This window comes from Strigops habroptila, chromosome 10, assembly GCF_004027225.2.
Source record: "Strigops habroptila isolate Jane chromosome 10, bStrHab1.2.pri, whole genome shotgun sequence".
Taxonomy (NCBI): domain Eukaryota; kingdom Metazoa; phylum Chordata; class Aves; order Psittaciformes; family Psittacidae; genus Strigops; species Strigops habroptila.
The window spans coordinates 19043592-19059535 of NC_046359.1; the positions used below are offsets into that span (position 1 = coordinate 19043592).

At 35.1% G+C, this 15944-nt stretch overlaps 1 protein-coding gene across 2 annotated transcripts in view; it reads left to right on the plus strand.

Annotated features, from left to right (window-relative positions):
- The window catches only part of SDCCAG8 (SHH signaling and ciliogenesis regulator SDCCAG8), a 112974-nt gene that overhangs the window by 5100 nt on the left and 91930 nt on the right, over positions 1-15944 (plus strand). For both annotated transcript variants that reach the window (XM_030499895.1, XM_030499896.1), the window contains exons 2-9: positions 5679-5858; positions 5966-6048; positions 9038-9151; positions 9565-9690; positions 9975-10115; positions 11040-11104; positions 12949-13137; positions 15287-15425. In XM_030499895.1, the coding sequence (XP_030355755.1) occupies positions 5679-5858; positions 5966-6048; positions 9038-9151; positions 9565-9690; positions 9975-10115; positions 11040-11104; positions 12949-13137; positions 15287-15425 (1037 nt within the window). The remainder of the gene's footprint in view (positions 1-5678; positions 5859-5965; positions 6049-9037; positions 9152-9564; positions 9691-9974; positions 10116-11039; positions 11105-12948; positions 13138-15286; positions 15426-15944) is intronic.

Sequence of the window (15944 nt, forward strand, 5' to 3'; positions counted from 1 at the left end):
TTTAAATGATATATTTATGACAACTTTTTCATACACTTGTAGTTTGTTTTCTTCAATTTATGTTGCTTAACACTTCTACCAGCTGGAGTAATTTTCTCTGTCTTTTGGGCAATTCTGTTGTATTGGGTGGCTGGTTCCTTTGCTAAGCTCTTTATTAACTCCCAGAGTATTTTCTATGGCATTTCTAAGTTCATGAATGAGGTAGCTTTGGTGCTTTCATTTAAAGGAGTGCTCTTTATAGACAGTCTTGGGCAGTGTCAGAAAAAACATCTTTTGTTTAGGCAATGCAGACACGGTTCAATGCCTTCTCTGTTTTTTCTGTTTTCACTTCAGTAACAAATTGTTCTTACAATGTTTTTTTAATTCCTCTCCCCACCCCCAAAGCTAGTTACTAGTTTGAAAATACAGCCACCTCTTCCCTCTTTGATGTTGTATTTTATTTCAGTGTCCTGACTCTAGCCTTTTTGTTTGTTTGTTTTTCGTTTTTATTCTTCTCCTTTTTGACAAGTTCAGTGGGTCTGTGATGTGTCTCCAATGTAAAAAAATATGTTGTTCAGCAGTAGCACTGATTTTCCCATATAAGAAAACCTTCTACCAATTATATTTATACAAAGATACTTCTCTGGGAAAAAGATACCTATACTATATCTTCAGTATATATGTATGAAGTATATATACTGTATACTTCAAAATCTAAGTAGTTTGTATACAGTGGGTACAGAAAATAACCGGAGTAATCAATGCTTCTTTCAGGACAGAGGAATCATAGAATGGTTTTTGTTGGAAAGTAACTTAAAGATCATTTGGTTTCGACCTCCCTGCCATGGGCATGGACACCTTTCACTAGACCAGGTTGCTCAAAGCCCCGGCCAGCCTGGCCTTGAACACTGCCAGGGTTGGGGCAGCCACAACTTCTCTGGGCAAAGATGTTGGAGAGGATCGGTCCCAATACTGACCTCTGAGGAACACCACTCATCACTGATCTCCACTTGGACATTGAGCTGTTGACTGTAACCCTTTGAGCGCGACCATCCAGCCAATGCTTTATCCACTGAGTGGTCCATCAAATACATGTCTCCAATTTAGACGAGGATGTCCTTCAGGACAGTGTCAACTGCCTTGCACAAGTCCAGGTAGATGTGAGGTCAGTCATTCAGTACTCAAAGGAGTATCTTTATTCAGCATGTAGAATATATGGCATGTGCTTTTTGAACATTATTTAATGTTCCTGTCAGGGCTATACTGGTTTTGTCTAAAGCATTTTGCTTAACTGAACTTAATCTAGTCCAAAGTTGCATTTGTGTTTAGATTACTTGAGGGGCAGGAATATCTTCCTACCTAGAACGGTATGGTCTTGATCCTGGGTTCAGACTGCTGGTTGCTTTTGTCTCTGAAATAATAAGCAGTAATGTATTTGTTTCTATTAGGTGTTTGGTCAGCTATATCATTGCGAAGGCATTAGGTAAGTTATCTGCCTGTCCCTTGTGGCAAGTACTGCCTGTGATTTATACGTAGTAGTTGACGACAGCATTTTTGTGGAGCCATTGCTTTTTTTGGTTTTTTAATTTTGATTTTTTTATGTGTCGGGTTTGACCCGTCTGGTGGTGTTAGCTTGCTATTTTTCAAAATAATCTCAGATCCTTTAAACTGAAAACCAAAGAGCTTTATAGTAAATATTTTTATTATTTTATTTTTTTTAAAGTTTTAATCCAGGTAAGGCCAATTTTATTTTTATGCTCAGCTGTTCCTATAGGTAATAACACATCAATGATGTTTTATCAACTACAGAAATATTTGTTTGGATTTCATTCATAGATGTTAAGATGTAGAAAAGAAAAATTCTGATTGAATTTTGGATATGCAAATCACATACTGCATGCGAGCCATTTGCTGCAGTATGTTTTTGCTGAGGCCCAGTAAAATGTACTATTACAGGAACAGCCTAACTGAAAAAGTCAGGTAGAATGTATGAGCACTTAATGACTTCTAAATTCATTACAAAATTATCATGTTGTCTGTAAGCAAAGGTTCTTTGGTGTCCAATACTTTGCAGCCACAGAGGTTCTTTCTACTTCTTTCATATTTAAAAATAATATTTTTACATTGACAGAGGCAAACATAATCCTTTCACTTGGTAATGAGTCTTCTTTTATCCCAGTGCCCCATATTATGTCCCTTTTTTAGGAGAAAAAAAGTGTTATAATGTGCTTATTCCCTTTTACATGCCTAGTTCAACTCTTAGTGAAGTAAATGTTAGCTTTTTGGTGCCTAGTGAATGTAAAGAAAGACCATTGGAAACTCCAAACTCCCAGTTACCCAATGGTGACTGTTTTGCTTATGGCAGTGTCTTCCATAATTTGGAAATCAGCAAGCTTTCAAAAACGTGGAGACATTATTCCAGAGGAAGGACAGTATAGTCAAAAAAAGTAAACATCTATGTGCCACTGATAATGATTTTAATGTGTTTCACCACTACTGCCCAATAAATTTATGGAAGAAAAGGACAGAGCATAAGATGATCTACGTTATTTTTTAGGATAAAGTAGTAGCTTATTGTTCAGAAGCTGTAATATTAGAGAGAGGAGATCTGGGAAAAACTGTATATGAGACTTTTGGTTCTAGTTTGTATTGGTTTGTTTTTCGCTGGCTATGGAGCAAATATTCATGCTCTGGGGTTCTCTGACAGACATGTACAGTGAATGGTGAAATGAAGGCATTTTATTGCTATCAGATGACACACCCTGTAATAACTTCACTAGCATTGAACACTTCTTGGCAACCACTGGTTGCAACATAGTTTGCTAAATATTTAAGCCATTGCATCAGTTAAATACTTCTACCATTCCTCAATTAGCTCTCCCACTCTTGTAGCATCCTGGAATGCTCAAGAATGGATGAGTAGTTTAAGCATGCCAATAGAGAATTACTTGACCTAACCCCCCTCTTTTTTTTTTTTTTCCCATTGTCTTGTGAATTGTATGTAGTTTATTATAATAAATTATAACTACTTATAATGTGCTTTTTATGTCTTTGTCTACATTGACTTCGTTAAAGGATGGAGTATGCAAAAATCAAAAGAGATGGTGTGAGTCATGAGATGACTGGGTCTTGAAAAGAAGTGCGGACAGAAGATTAGTAGGCCGAAGTGGGTCAGGTTTTTATTAAAAACTAGCACTGCTAAAAAGTGAGTGGTGGCTGGCATACTGGTCTGAGGACCATGTTCTTAAATATAATGCTTTTTGGGGGAATATTTGTATCTTATAAGCTATTTGTAAATTACAACCAAGCAAAGAAAAAGATGGAAAAGGACTGTGAAAACCGTTGGAGGGGGGAGGATTCAATTTCCCAACTTCAGTCAAGAAGATGTGAACTTGAAAAAGGCAGGTAAAGTGAAGGCAAAAATACGTATCTAGCTTGTCAGAAAAACCTGGTTTCGATAATAGAGTAGCTTGTGAGGCTGAGGTTTAAAGCCTTATTCGAATAAAGGGAGATCCCCACCAGACACTCAGTTTACTTTAAGTACCTGCCTATTTTATATTTTCCCCATCTGCAAAGTCCCTCCTCCTTTCTTCTTTGGCTTAGATATTCAGAGGTTACAGCTACCCGGTCCGCCTTTTGTGGAATTTTTTATTCTACATGCACAGGCTACAGTTCACATGAGGTAGGCAAGTTTCACAAGGCTAAGCAAGTTTTGCAAGGTTTAACAAGTTATCACATTATTTACATTGTTTGTTTTTCATAGAACTACAAGTCTTTTGTAAGTTTCTGTACTTTTTCACTGTTCTCAGCAGTTTGTATATTTTTAGGAAGGACACAGTCTTATTTTGTTACACATAGTTTTTGGTGTCGGACTTAAACTGCTATTCACCTTTACCTTTCCGTTTGAAAGAAAGGAACTATTAATATTTTTAACCAGCAGCGTGTATTATACTCTGAGGCATGTCTTCTGAATTCTACCTAGCAAATGCTTAACTGTGATGATTTTTTAAGCTGCTTTTTTTTTCTATGAGAAAAAAATATTTTCAGTTAGTTATTTATTTATGCATCTGGCAATTTAAAGGTTACAGCCATGTAAAAATGAATGAAGAACATGTGCTGGAAAGCTTACCAGTTTTCTAGTTGTAGCTGTTGCTCCAATAAAAGATGTTACCTTAAAGCTTTGTCTTGCAAGAGTGAAATTCCTATTCTGTGCGTGTTTATACCTAAATGTTTCATATGCAGTAGTCCTAGGTGAGAATAACCCTCAAAAAAAATTCAGAGCTAAATGAAGAAAATAGCTATGGTTTTATATTTCTGAAAGTGAAGTAACGTTTAAAGAGTGTATGGTTTTGTTTTGTTTTCAATTATTAGTAACTGTTAACTATTAAAGAAACTTTTCTGATTCAGGGTAGTTTTGACTGGTAGTCACAAATGCCTGTGGTATTATTTGGAGAAATGTAAAAGAAACATTTCTTCTTATATTCCTGATAAAGTGGCTGTTTATCATGATGGACAACTGTCTTACTGAGCATGTACGCTCTGTGAATGATGTATGGGTCATTTTCTGAGTTCCCTTGGTACTACAATAGAATCTAGAGATCCTGCTTTGCTGAACATTGTGTAAAGTCGTACTACTTAGGTTACTACTGTCTTTTCTAGTTAGTATATACACTGCTTAAAGGGAAGAGAAATAAAATACTCATTTCCCTTTGTACATAGTCAGTTGAAAGAAAGAAGTAAGAAGTGAGTTGCCTGAGATCCAACGGTGTGAACTTGGAAGTATTGTTATCTAAAACCAAGCCCATATTTTCTGATTCCCAATCCAGCTGTAATCTCTCAGCTATAAATCTCTCAAGTTTCTTTTCTGGCATATTGGAAATGTTCAGCTGTATCAGTGATATGGCATTTATGACTGGAAAGTTTTTTTTATTTTTATGAAGTCAGCTGAATCAAATAAAAAAGTAAAAACCAGAAGGTATATAAGAAAAAATATATTGAAAATAAGAAAAGACCATTATTGTGTCACCTTCCAGTAAGATAGTTCTTGAAAGAGTACATAAAAATGTTTGTATTTATCTGGAAAGAATTTTTTTGTTGTTTTTTTTTTTTTTTTTTTCCCCCAGGATGGTTGATGTTGTTCTTTATTTTTCACACTTGCTCAGAAGTTGTTGTCTTTATTTAGTCACTGGTTTATGTTGGCTTGGTTTGCTGAGTTTTTACTTCATTTACTTAAATTTTTTTTTTTAGTTGTGCTCTGCATTACTTTTTCATGTGTGGTGGCATCATTAGGATTCAAAAATTTTTTTTCTTGGTGCCTAGTCCATTGTATGAAATATAGCATGAGCTTTAGCTTCATTGAAAAGTATCGAAGCTGCATACCCTAGGAAATATTTCAGGGTCAAGTGTATTATTACTTGTGCTGCTGCAGAGTCCTAATGTATTGACAGGCTAAGATGTTTATAGCTGCTTCTTTGAAAATGTTGTAAATATTCCTTCTGCTAGTTGTGACATACAGTAGTTGTTTTGGCTGTTTGCTTTAGGTAGTTGCTTCCAGTGGCTTAGTTCAGATCAAGTAGTCAAGCTACACAGATGCTGAATGCTTTTAGTTCTCACATCTTTTTGCAAATTTAAAATGTCAGTAAATAATTTCTTTTATGTTGTTTATTGTGGCTAATGATGTGTTTGGGGCTTTTTTTCAGATCGTGCTAGTGAAAGCATCCATCAACTGAAATACGCTTTGGAGGACAGACAGTTTGGAAAGGGTGAAGGTGAAGTTGGATTTGACCAGTTCTCTGTGAACAAGGGCAGTGATGGTGTGGACACGAGTAATGATGGCAGTGGGAATGCAGCCTGGCAGGAACTGCAGCACAGTCACGCTGGTAAGATTACTGTGAAAGCAAATAGTTTAAAAATGGTTAGAAATTACACTAATTTCAATGGAAAAAAAGTAAATATTTTTGTTATAATGGTTTTTATCTCTTCCTAGTTAATCAACTTAAAATTTTATTGCAACATCAAGAAAGAATGGAAAGTGAAGTCTCTCCATCAGGGAGGAAGAGGTCGTTCTGTGTATGTTTCTTCTTGTTTCTTTTGTGTTGTTTAAATGAATGGCATGCATTATGAGATCAGATTTCTAGTATCCAGGAAAAAAAAAAAAAAGCACAGGACATTCCTAAGGCTATGGCCAGAACTTGGCATGCTTATGAGCGTAGTGGAGAAAAAAAAGGAATCTATAATGCAGGATTTGGGCTTTTTTCCTCTTTCATTGACCATGCCTTGTGGGTCACAGTCCGCCTTGCTTTCAGCTTTCTCATATTTTTCCATCTTTTTTGTTTTGGAAACAGTTGGAATTGACTACACGTACAAATTTCTGTAAAACCAGCATCTGTCTTCCTTTGACTGTTCTATATGTAGCATCATAGTTGTAACTATGCTTTTTCTTTAGAGGATTAGGGATGTTCATGTGAGAACAGGTTTTGTAGCTCTGCTAAAAAGCAGTGGTCTGTGTCAAAGTTAGTTTACACCCTTACATGGTCTTCTCAGATTTAGCGGCCTTGCAGCAGAACTGCATCAAAGTATGTGCAATGCACAGTTCAGTTACAGAGCAACTGCTAGATACTAGTATCCTTATAGGAAAATAATTCAAAGGCATTGTTCTTTTGGTGGCCTCCACTGACTATTTTTGGTTTATACTAAGCAAGACAAGCAGCTCTTTGATGTCAAAGTTGAGGTAGCAGCAGAATAATTTAAAGCCTCTATTCCTGCTGTGTTGCTTTGAACCTGTGTAATGAGCCTAGCTCTACTGTTCTGACATTGAGAAATTTGATTTAAAGTTCAACTTTTCTAAGTGTTCTAAAATCCATGAGTTTAGACTGGTTGTCCTGCCAGGTACTTTTGCCTTATAATGGTGAAGGATGGAATTAGTGTTTTGTAGCTCAAAGGAATGGTGCATCATTGGTTGATCTTGACATGACATGAATCACTATCAATTTTTATTTAGCCTTTGGAGGGGAGGGAAAACATTTTTTAATCCATCTTCGTCAAAAGTTTCTACTTATATTGAGGAAATTTAGTAGAGTGGAAAAATTCAGAAAATGGGATACTTTTTCTCAGAAACATGTGGTAGTGCTTTCATGGAGTGGATTAAAGGATGGAGAAATAAACTGAGAAAAGATGGGAATTTACTGTTTCGGTAGAGCATTGTCCCATTTCTTTCTTTTGAAGTTTCCAATGAGAGGGATTCTGTGAAGTGGTGGCCTTAGTCTCCTTTTTAGCTGTCCTCTGTTTGCTTGCTAACCAGGATGTGAAAGTGTTCTGAAGTGTTCTGACCAAGTGTAAAGCTCAAAAAATGTAGAAGTACAAAAGTATGCATACACCAAAAAAATCCCCAAACCCTTATAAAATACAAGCTTGACTGGTGGTTTGCTGGACTCTGCAGAAATGCTTCCTGCATAAGAAGAATCAGATTCCCCAAAGGCCAAGGAAACCAAACTTAGATTATGAGTAACTTTAACCTTTTGTTTTGAATTATCATGAAATACGTGATGACTACTGAATAGTAGTCATGACACATGACTGCATGTGTCTATAGCTAAATATAATATTTCACAGGAAGTATACTGTTTAATAAACTTTACGATATTTCACATGTATAAATAACATTGTCTTAACAAAGTTCCTTTCTCTTGCCCATTGATAAAAATTGCAATAGACATCAAATGAGTATGTCTTTTCTTTGATTACACCTAGATTATTGGGCAAAAATTTTCCTTTTGCTCTCTACCTCATCACCTGAGGTCAAGGCCCAGCAAGATTACTTCATATAACAACTGCAGTTCTGCAAGCTGAGTCTTTGCTAACTGAACTGCACCCAGCCTGGGTTCCTGACACTTGTTAGAGCTGGAGTTCCTGTGCTGATTCCCATTATTTCTTGCCAGTTTACAGGGCAGCAGATTTAAGACTGCCACCAAGAGAGTCTCTGATTCTGCTGTTTAGAGGTTTGAAATTTGAGGCATTCTGGAAATGCACAAGTTGGGCCAAATTATTTGGGGTGTTGGCATAGTCCACCACTAAACCATGTCACTAAGGGCCTCATATACATGGTTTTTGAATGCTTCCAGTAATGGTGATTCCACCACTTCCCTTGGAAGCCTGTTCCAATACCTGATCACCCTTTTGGTGAAGAAATTTTTCCTAATATCCAGATCTCATAGGATCAAAGAGAGGCTGTAGTTTTCAGGAAACAACTTAATTTATGACTTTAAGGGTATTTTAGTGATAGTTACTTACATTCTTTATCTGTACTGTATTCTTAGATGTAAATGCTGTAAAGTTGTAGAAACTGTGGTTTTCACATTTTGTCAAAAGTTTAATCCCTGTTTAAATCTTACTGGGCAAGGCAGAGATGTAATTGTTCATTGTAATTGAATAGGCAAGGATACCCTTATTACCTTCTTCAACTAGTTATTCGTGAGGCTGTCAAAAATTTTACCTGCTTATGGGGTCTTCAGAAAGGTTTTTTTAGATTGTCTTTTAAAATACCAAGAATCAAGTTCTTTGATAAATGTAATATCTATTACATTTATCTATTACATTTAAATAGCTAGTACATTTAAACACCTTCCTGTGTTTCTTTGGAGGTATTAGAATTGCAGACATAGTTGTGTTTCTGTAGCAATTGTTAACAAACATTTAGAGGAGTTGCCTTTGCACATCCAGAACTCATTAAAATTCAAGGGATTTTTATGTTCATTTCACAGAGAAGAAAACACTCCTTTACATTTGTCTAAAATGGAAGATGCACTTAAATAGCAGTATGAATTTCATTTACAAATCGGTTTGTCGATATGATTTAATCCCGCTTTATGGATGTGCGTAATCAAGCAGCTGTACATTTTGACAGGAGTGACATGCTTACTTTTTGTATTGAAGAATTTTTCTTAATCTAGTACTTGGTGATTTTTTATTAAGTATACATAGTATTCTGTGCGCAAGCAACATCTTACTGCAGCAAATGGAAAACTGGAAAGTAACACATGCTATTCTTCACTTCCTTCAGAAACCCCCAGAAGCTGCAACTGGAGACTTACCAGCCCTTTCTGATCTTGTTCCTATAATCAATGATCAGTCACAGTACATTAACCATTTAGAAGCAGAAGTGAAGTTTTGCAAGGTATTAGACAACATTATTTTACCCCCTAAACCCCTGATCCCCTAAATAGGAAGAATTGCTTTAAAAACAGCTTGCACTTAATCTCTAGATGGATTGTTTTAATGACCAAAAGAGAGCCAAATGCAGTTCAGTAGATACTCAGCCTTACTATGTGTCTTACTGTGTACTGTTTAGAGATCTTTAAAGACATTTTTATGTCCTATCACAAATAAAAAGTTTGCTTTAATAAATAAATAAATAAAGTATATGGAAATTCAAGCTACAAAAATATGGAATCTGTCTGGAGTGTTTATATTTTCTCTAAAAGAGTTAAAATAATTGAGAATACTTGTCTAGACTTTTGGTCTCAAGATGTATTTAAATGTCGATAGTGTCTCAAGGAGCCTTTTACATGCGGTTCCTGTATCCAATAGGAGGAATTGTCTGGGATGAAAAATCAAGTACAAGTAGTTGTACTTGAAAATGAGGAACTTCATCAGAAATTGAAATTCTTAACTGTGGAACGTAAGTTGAGAGAACAGACTCTTCTAGATGCCTCAGTAAGTTTTTGTTTTTCTGTTGCTTTAATTAGTGTTCTGGATTCTTTGTAAGGAAAGCTATATAAATGGTTATCCAGAAATGGAATTTTAGTCCAAATTTAATGAAAGTGTGTAAATATGGATTTCTGTGGATATCATTATCATAGATTGCCAACCTAATGAAGTTGTTTATTGGTTGTTATATTCTACTGTAATGAAAATTCTAAGATTCAGTACATATATAATTAAGATTTGTTTAAAAAAACCAACCCTACATAACTGAAGCATTAATAATTTTATTTTAGGCAAATACTGAGAACTCTTGGACTGTAGGTGATAATGAGTGTAGCACGCGTCAGCCTGTCACCTCATCACCAGCACATAACAGAGACCAGGCTTTTGCTACATCAGCTGTTGGAGAAATAGAAAAATGGCATGTAGAACTGGTTGGTATTAACTTTCTTTGCAAATCCTTTCAGTGCTTTGTTGTTGCTGCAGATGTTCTTGATAAAAATCAATTTTTGATAAGTAATTTTTAATTACTTTTTTTTCTCCCTCTTAAGTAATGGGATAGTATTGCTGTATTTTGGAAAAATAATTGTTAACTGAAAGTTCTGGTGTTTTTTATCAATGTGCATGTGTGTACTGTGGAATTTAAAGGATACTTAAGTTCTTCAAGGTAGTTATATGTATTTTTTCTTTTTCCCAGTAAAATATTTTTGTTGGTTTCGTGCCTTTTGTGCATCATCTAGAGCTGAAAACCTCTCCAGTGATCCCTAACACCTGCAGTTGTTTGAAAGCTAGTTTTTACAGTAATTGCACTTTTACTTCATCTGGTATATTTAAAGGAAGAGAATCATATTGATGATGACTTTTTTCCTAAGCATCATAGCTGAATTTCTGGTGCTTTATCTGGTTCGTTATCACCATCATGTTTAACATTGGTGTGGTTGATTTATATAGCTAGTTTATATAGCTAGTTCTTCACCAGGTAACTCACTGTATTGTAAATAAATAGTCTGTCTAGTTGAAGTTCTTCAAAATTCCTCATATTTCTGATTACTTGTGGGAAAGTAAGAGCAAACTCAGGACAAGATCATCAATTTGTGTAAATCATTGTAGAGGGCTGCAGTTGGAGCTGAAGCAATTTACTGTGTGAGGATCTGGCAAGATGGATAGAAATAAAATGGGAGGATTGTTCATTTTGTAGACTTTTACAAGTGTGAAATATTTAGATTTCTCTGACATTATTGCTTCAAAAAGGTTATACCTTTAGGGGAAAAGAATGAATGTGGCTAATGTCTAAGTTGATTTGTAAAGACATTATAAAGAATGTAAAAGACACTTCTTTCCTCCCATCTTTTCTAAAGGAGAAACTAAAACTTCTTTATCAAGAAAAAGTCAATATCCTTGAAAATCAAATGCAGTCTCTAAGGTAAACTGTTTATTTTTTTCCTTAAAATTGTTGCTAATAAATTATTACTTCATAACGTCATGAACCACTCTTAATTGCAATTTACAAGGGGATGCTTGGATGTATGTTACGTTTTCTGATAGTGTCCCTGAAAGCTGGTTTTACATGAAGTTTTCTCAAATATGAACATAGCAAAATTGAATGTACTGCTATTATATAGCAGCATTGCCAATATATAAAATTTGTAAATTCGATTGAATTATTGTGTTTATACAAACTAAAACTTGATATTGTGTTTATAGAAACTAAAACTTGATATAGAATGTCTTTATCCTTTTTACCCTTTGTCTTTATAGAACCGTCATGTCTGTTAAGGTAGACAAAGAAAAAGAAGTTAAAATTTTAACTTGTGTGAACTCTTCCATAATTAGCTTGCTTCTGCTAATATTTTATATTGCAAGTTCTGGAAATCGTAAGCATTGAACTAGTTTAGGCTACATAATAATTTTTGAGCAGACAAGCATTATTTTGAAGCATGGAGGCAGAATCTTAAGTTTCAGCTGCAGAATCTGATTTGTTTGGGGGTCCCCCCCCCCCCCCCCATTTGGCTTGACCTATTATATATACTCAAATAAATATTGGAGGCTAAAATAGCCTGAAAATTGCCACAACTACATTATTCAGCCTCTAGATTTTTCCTAAGGGTCATGATCTTTTGAACTGTAAGTTCTGCAAAGCACGTGAGTTATTTGCTTAAATTTTAATTAAATTGAGAAATTATATTGCTTTCAGTGGGACTATCCTTGGTTTTAATTTTAAGCTTGAATTTAAGTAGGACCCGCTGGTTTCTGTCCAAGGTTTCCCAACAATAGCTCTGTTGTACCATGACTGTCTAAGGATGTATGCAGAGCAAATTCTGTTCAGGTTATAGTGGATTGTATTTAATAGACCAACTACTAAAATTGGAAAAAGTGCACAGAAGATTTCCCAGATGGAAATAAGCATGCATGCAGTGTATATATCATGTGCACAGTAAATCCAATGCAACCAGAATGTGTCAGACTTACTATGTGTATGCTGCCCAGATGGCCTGCATAACAAACCAAAAGCTTTGGATTCGTTGCAAATTTGTCAAATTGATCTACATGTGCACAGTGTGCGTTTGTCTGGAACTTCCTGATGTCAGCATTCCTATTGCTTGTGCTCTCCTCGGTCTGACAGATGCTTGGAAATTCTGGAGAAAATTCTTCAGAGCACCTGGTAAAAAATTTGGAGACAAGTAAAAAAATTACCCTGGTTTTGTGGAGATGTGATTGAGCTGAAGTTTGTGTGTATCACTGGATCAGAGCAAATGTGCTGAGTACATCTGGATTTTGCCTAGGGAGCATAGGGAGTTCTTACTTTCCTTAATATTCTAACTTTACAGTTAATTTGAGAGTAAAGAGGAAACAGGAAGTTAGTGATATTATTAGTAAGAACAACAAAACAAATATTAGATAGGGTGCTGAAGTATTTACACAGCTGATAGTGTTTCTTGCTAATGAATCTATTACTCTGTTCAGACAATATGTAAGCCTACAAGTTTTTAATCTAATAACTTTCTGTGTAACTTGACTATTTTCTGATACTACAGAGGGAAGGAACAAATTAATATAATTTTGTCTAGTAACAATTTTGATTGGGCAGTTGAACTGTTATTTCTCTGTTAAAGTCTTCCTTAGCCTACTGAAACGTGTAAAATAATGTTCATTAGAGGGATTTTTACAGTTCTTTTTAGGTAACATCTGTAATTGTATTTTACATATAAATATAACTTGCAGAAATATTTGATCGCACAAATAATATTTTTTATTTCTTCTTTCTAGAAAAGACCTTTCAGAATCTCAGAAGACATGCAAAGATTTGGAAGGAAGGCTAAAACATCAGCAATCACTTGTTTCAGCCACAAATTCTAACTGGGTTGGTGGTCTGTGTCTGAAATGTGCACAACACGAAGCAGTTCTTGCAGAGACTCATTCTAATATTCACATGCAGACCATCGAGAGGGTAACAAAGTAGGTTTAGGGGGGTATTTACGTTCTTATTGAAAGTACAGTTGCTTTCATTAAACCCTATCTCTCTATATTTTTGGTTGGATTCATAGAGAGTTGTGCACTTATGCAACAATGGACTCCCAAGTTGAAGTTACAATGCTAAAAGCAGTGGCTGAATATGAGTGTGGGTCCCAACCACTTTGCATTCCTTGGTAGTTTTGGTACTTATTTCAACTGGAAAAGAATGTTAGTCATTATACTGTAATTATGATACCTTGGGCTGTCTAGATAATCAGACTGTTGGTAGGCTGTTTCCCACAGTTTTTGTAGGAATAAACCTTTCACTCTGTCATAACAAATATTATGGAAGTCTGTGCATTTTGATTGATTATTTCCTGCAAAAGTTCCTTATCTTTCTGTAGTTGAATGTTTTTCTTCTTATTCTTACATTTGCGGAACTTTTAGGATACATCAGCAGTGTAATTTTTTTTTTTTTTTTTTCCCCTTGAGTTTGCTTAGTAGGACAGGTGTTTGGATAGGTGTTGTTCCTACCTAAATATAATAAATCAGGGGAAAAAAAGTTCCTTTGGATGAAAATAAATGAGATTATTTGCTGCAGCCTTATTTTATTTGTAGTTTTTATTTAAATGATTTATAAAAAAATGGTTGTATAGCCTGAAAATATATGCATATATATATATATAAAATTCAGAAACCTCAACAGCATCAAGACATGTTTATTCTTCAAAAATTCTGCTGGTCGATCATTTTCAAAACATCTCTCAATTTCTATTTGCTAGTAATAATGGTAGGATGCTGCAGCTTCCTCAGAGTTTCTTAAACAGACATCTATTTACTGTCAGCTATCTGAAGCTTCTTAGGATTTCTGAAGCTTTAGAATGAGCTTGCTGGAGATGAGGGAGTGGGTCAATTAGAAGCAAAAAGACTGAAGGGACATAGTACATATTGTCTGTCAAATGGATATTATCTGTAAGCATTAGATGGCTGTTGCCAGGATTTATGTGTTTTTCTATTGTCAGGCCCAAGATTTTTCTGGGAAAGCTCTCTGTTGCTGAAAACTCATGTTTCAAAATCTACTTTTGTAAGAAAAGTAATTATTTGTCATAGACACTGGAAAATATGAACACATATCAGTACATTCTTGTCATCTTGTATTATAGTGCAGTTTGAAATAAAGTATTTGAGCTGACCTATTTATCTTGCTTAAACCATTATTTCGGTTTGAGATTTAATAAAATCTGAAAGCTACATCTTCCTGTGATGCAGTTTATTAATAAAAAAGGTGTTTCAGTAGGAATTTTCAAAAGAATTTTGTTAAAATATTGAAATGAAATTTCAATATGTGACAGTTCTCTAGCAAATACAACTGTGTTGTTTTTCTACACAACATGAAGAAAAAAACCCCAACACAACAGCTTGCAGCCAGAATCTCTAGTTGCACCTAAACCACAGACAATTATACTCTTAATTTAAAAGTTTTCAACATATGAAAATAATGAAAAGGTGAAGTTAATTATTACAGTTTTACTGACTATGCTTCACCATTTGCTGTAGATCTAAATTTCTTAGTGAACAAAGGTTCAGAGGGATGTAGAATCCAGAAGTCTTCTTGTTTAGTTTAGTTCCAGTTTGCAGCAAAGGGCTATTTATTGGTTTTCATTTGATATGCTTAGTGATCTGAATTACTTTTTGAACCTAGCCCTTCCTTTTACTTTTTTTCTCCCCATTTGACATTTAATGAGGAATTAAATAATATCATATTGCTCCCATCCATTTTTTCAGAAATATGCCTTTGGTTTAGTTTTGGTGTTTGGTTTTGGTGTTTGGTTTTGGTGTTTGTTTGGTTTTAGCATGGATCTCCGTTTTGTAATGCAAACGGAATGTTGCTCAGATGAAATGTATGACTTGAGCTCCGCTGTCATTACTGGCAGTTTTACTAACAGTCCACCCTCCTTAAGTGAAGGACTGATCATCAAGCAAAACGTATTTTTAATACTGTCTAGCTAGCAGTATCCTTTCACTTTTAATCCATGCTGGCTTTACCACCCTTATGTCTTTTCCCCGTTAACATTTTATATTTGATATACCTGTTAGGTTTTTTCTCTTGAGAAAAGGTATAGAAGAAATATCTGTTTTTCTTTATATGCAGAGAAAGAGATGACTTGATGGATGCATTTGTTTCACTGAGACACAATATGAAAGAGATGCAGCAAAGAGAATCTAATGCTTGTGAGCAAGTTAAATATGCTGTGCAAATGGCAGAAGAGGCCAATCTAGTAAAAACAAAGGTAAATTCATCAAGAAACAAGAGCTTTTCGGTATTTAGATCTACCACAAATGTTAATTAGTTTTCCTGCTAATGAGCGAATACATATATAAGACCTTTGTCACATGTTGATATGATGTATTAGATTTAAAAGGATTGCACGGTGTGGCCGTTTCTGAGCAGTAACATGAATTCTGAGTTGTTAAATTCTCATCAAGGTTGTGTTGCATTCTTAGGCCATCATTTAAGTTCTGACCTATTTTCGCTACTAGGTGGTAGAAATTGAATGGTGGAATTTTCAAAGGCATTCATGTCATGTAGGAAGATAATTCTCATATCACATTTCTGAGCTACACTGGAAAGAATACTTAATGCTTACAAACAACTCTTTTGCATCAATGAGTGCAGTGCAAGAACTGATTAGCTGACAGAACTCTTTGAAGATGAGAATTCCTGTCTGATGCTACCTGCAGGAAACTTCTGGTGCTATGTAAATAATAATGATACAACCAGTTTTGATTTGGTGCTTGTGTTAGTCCTA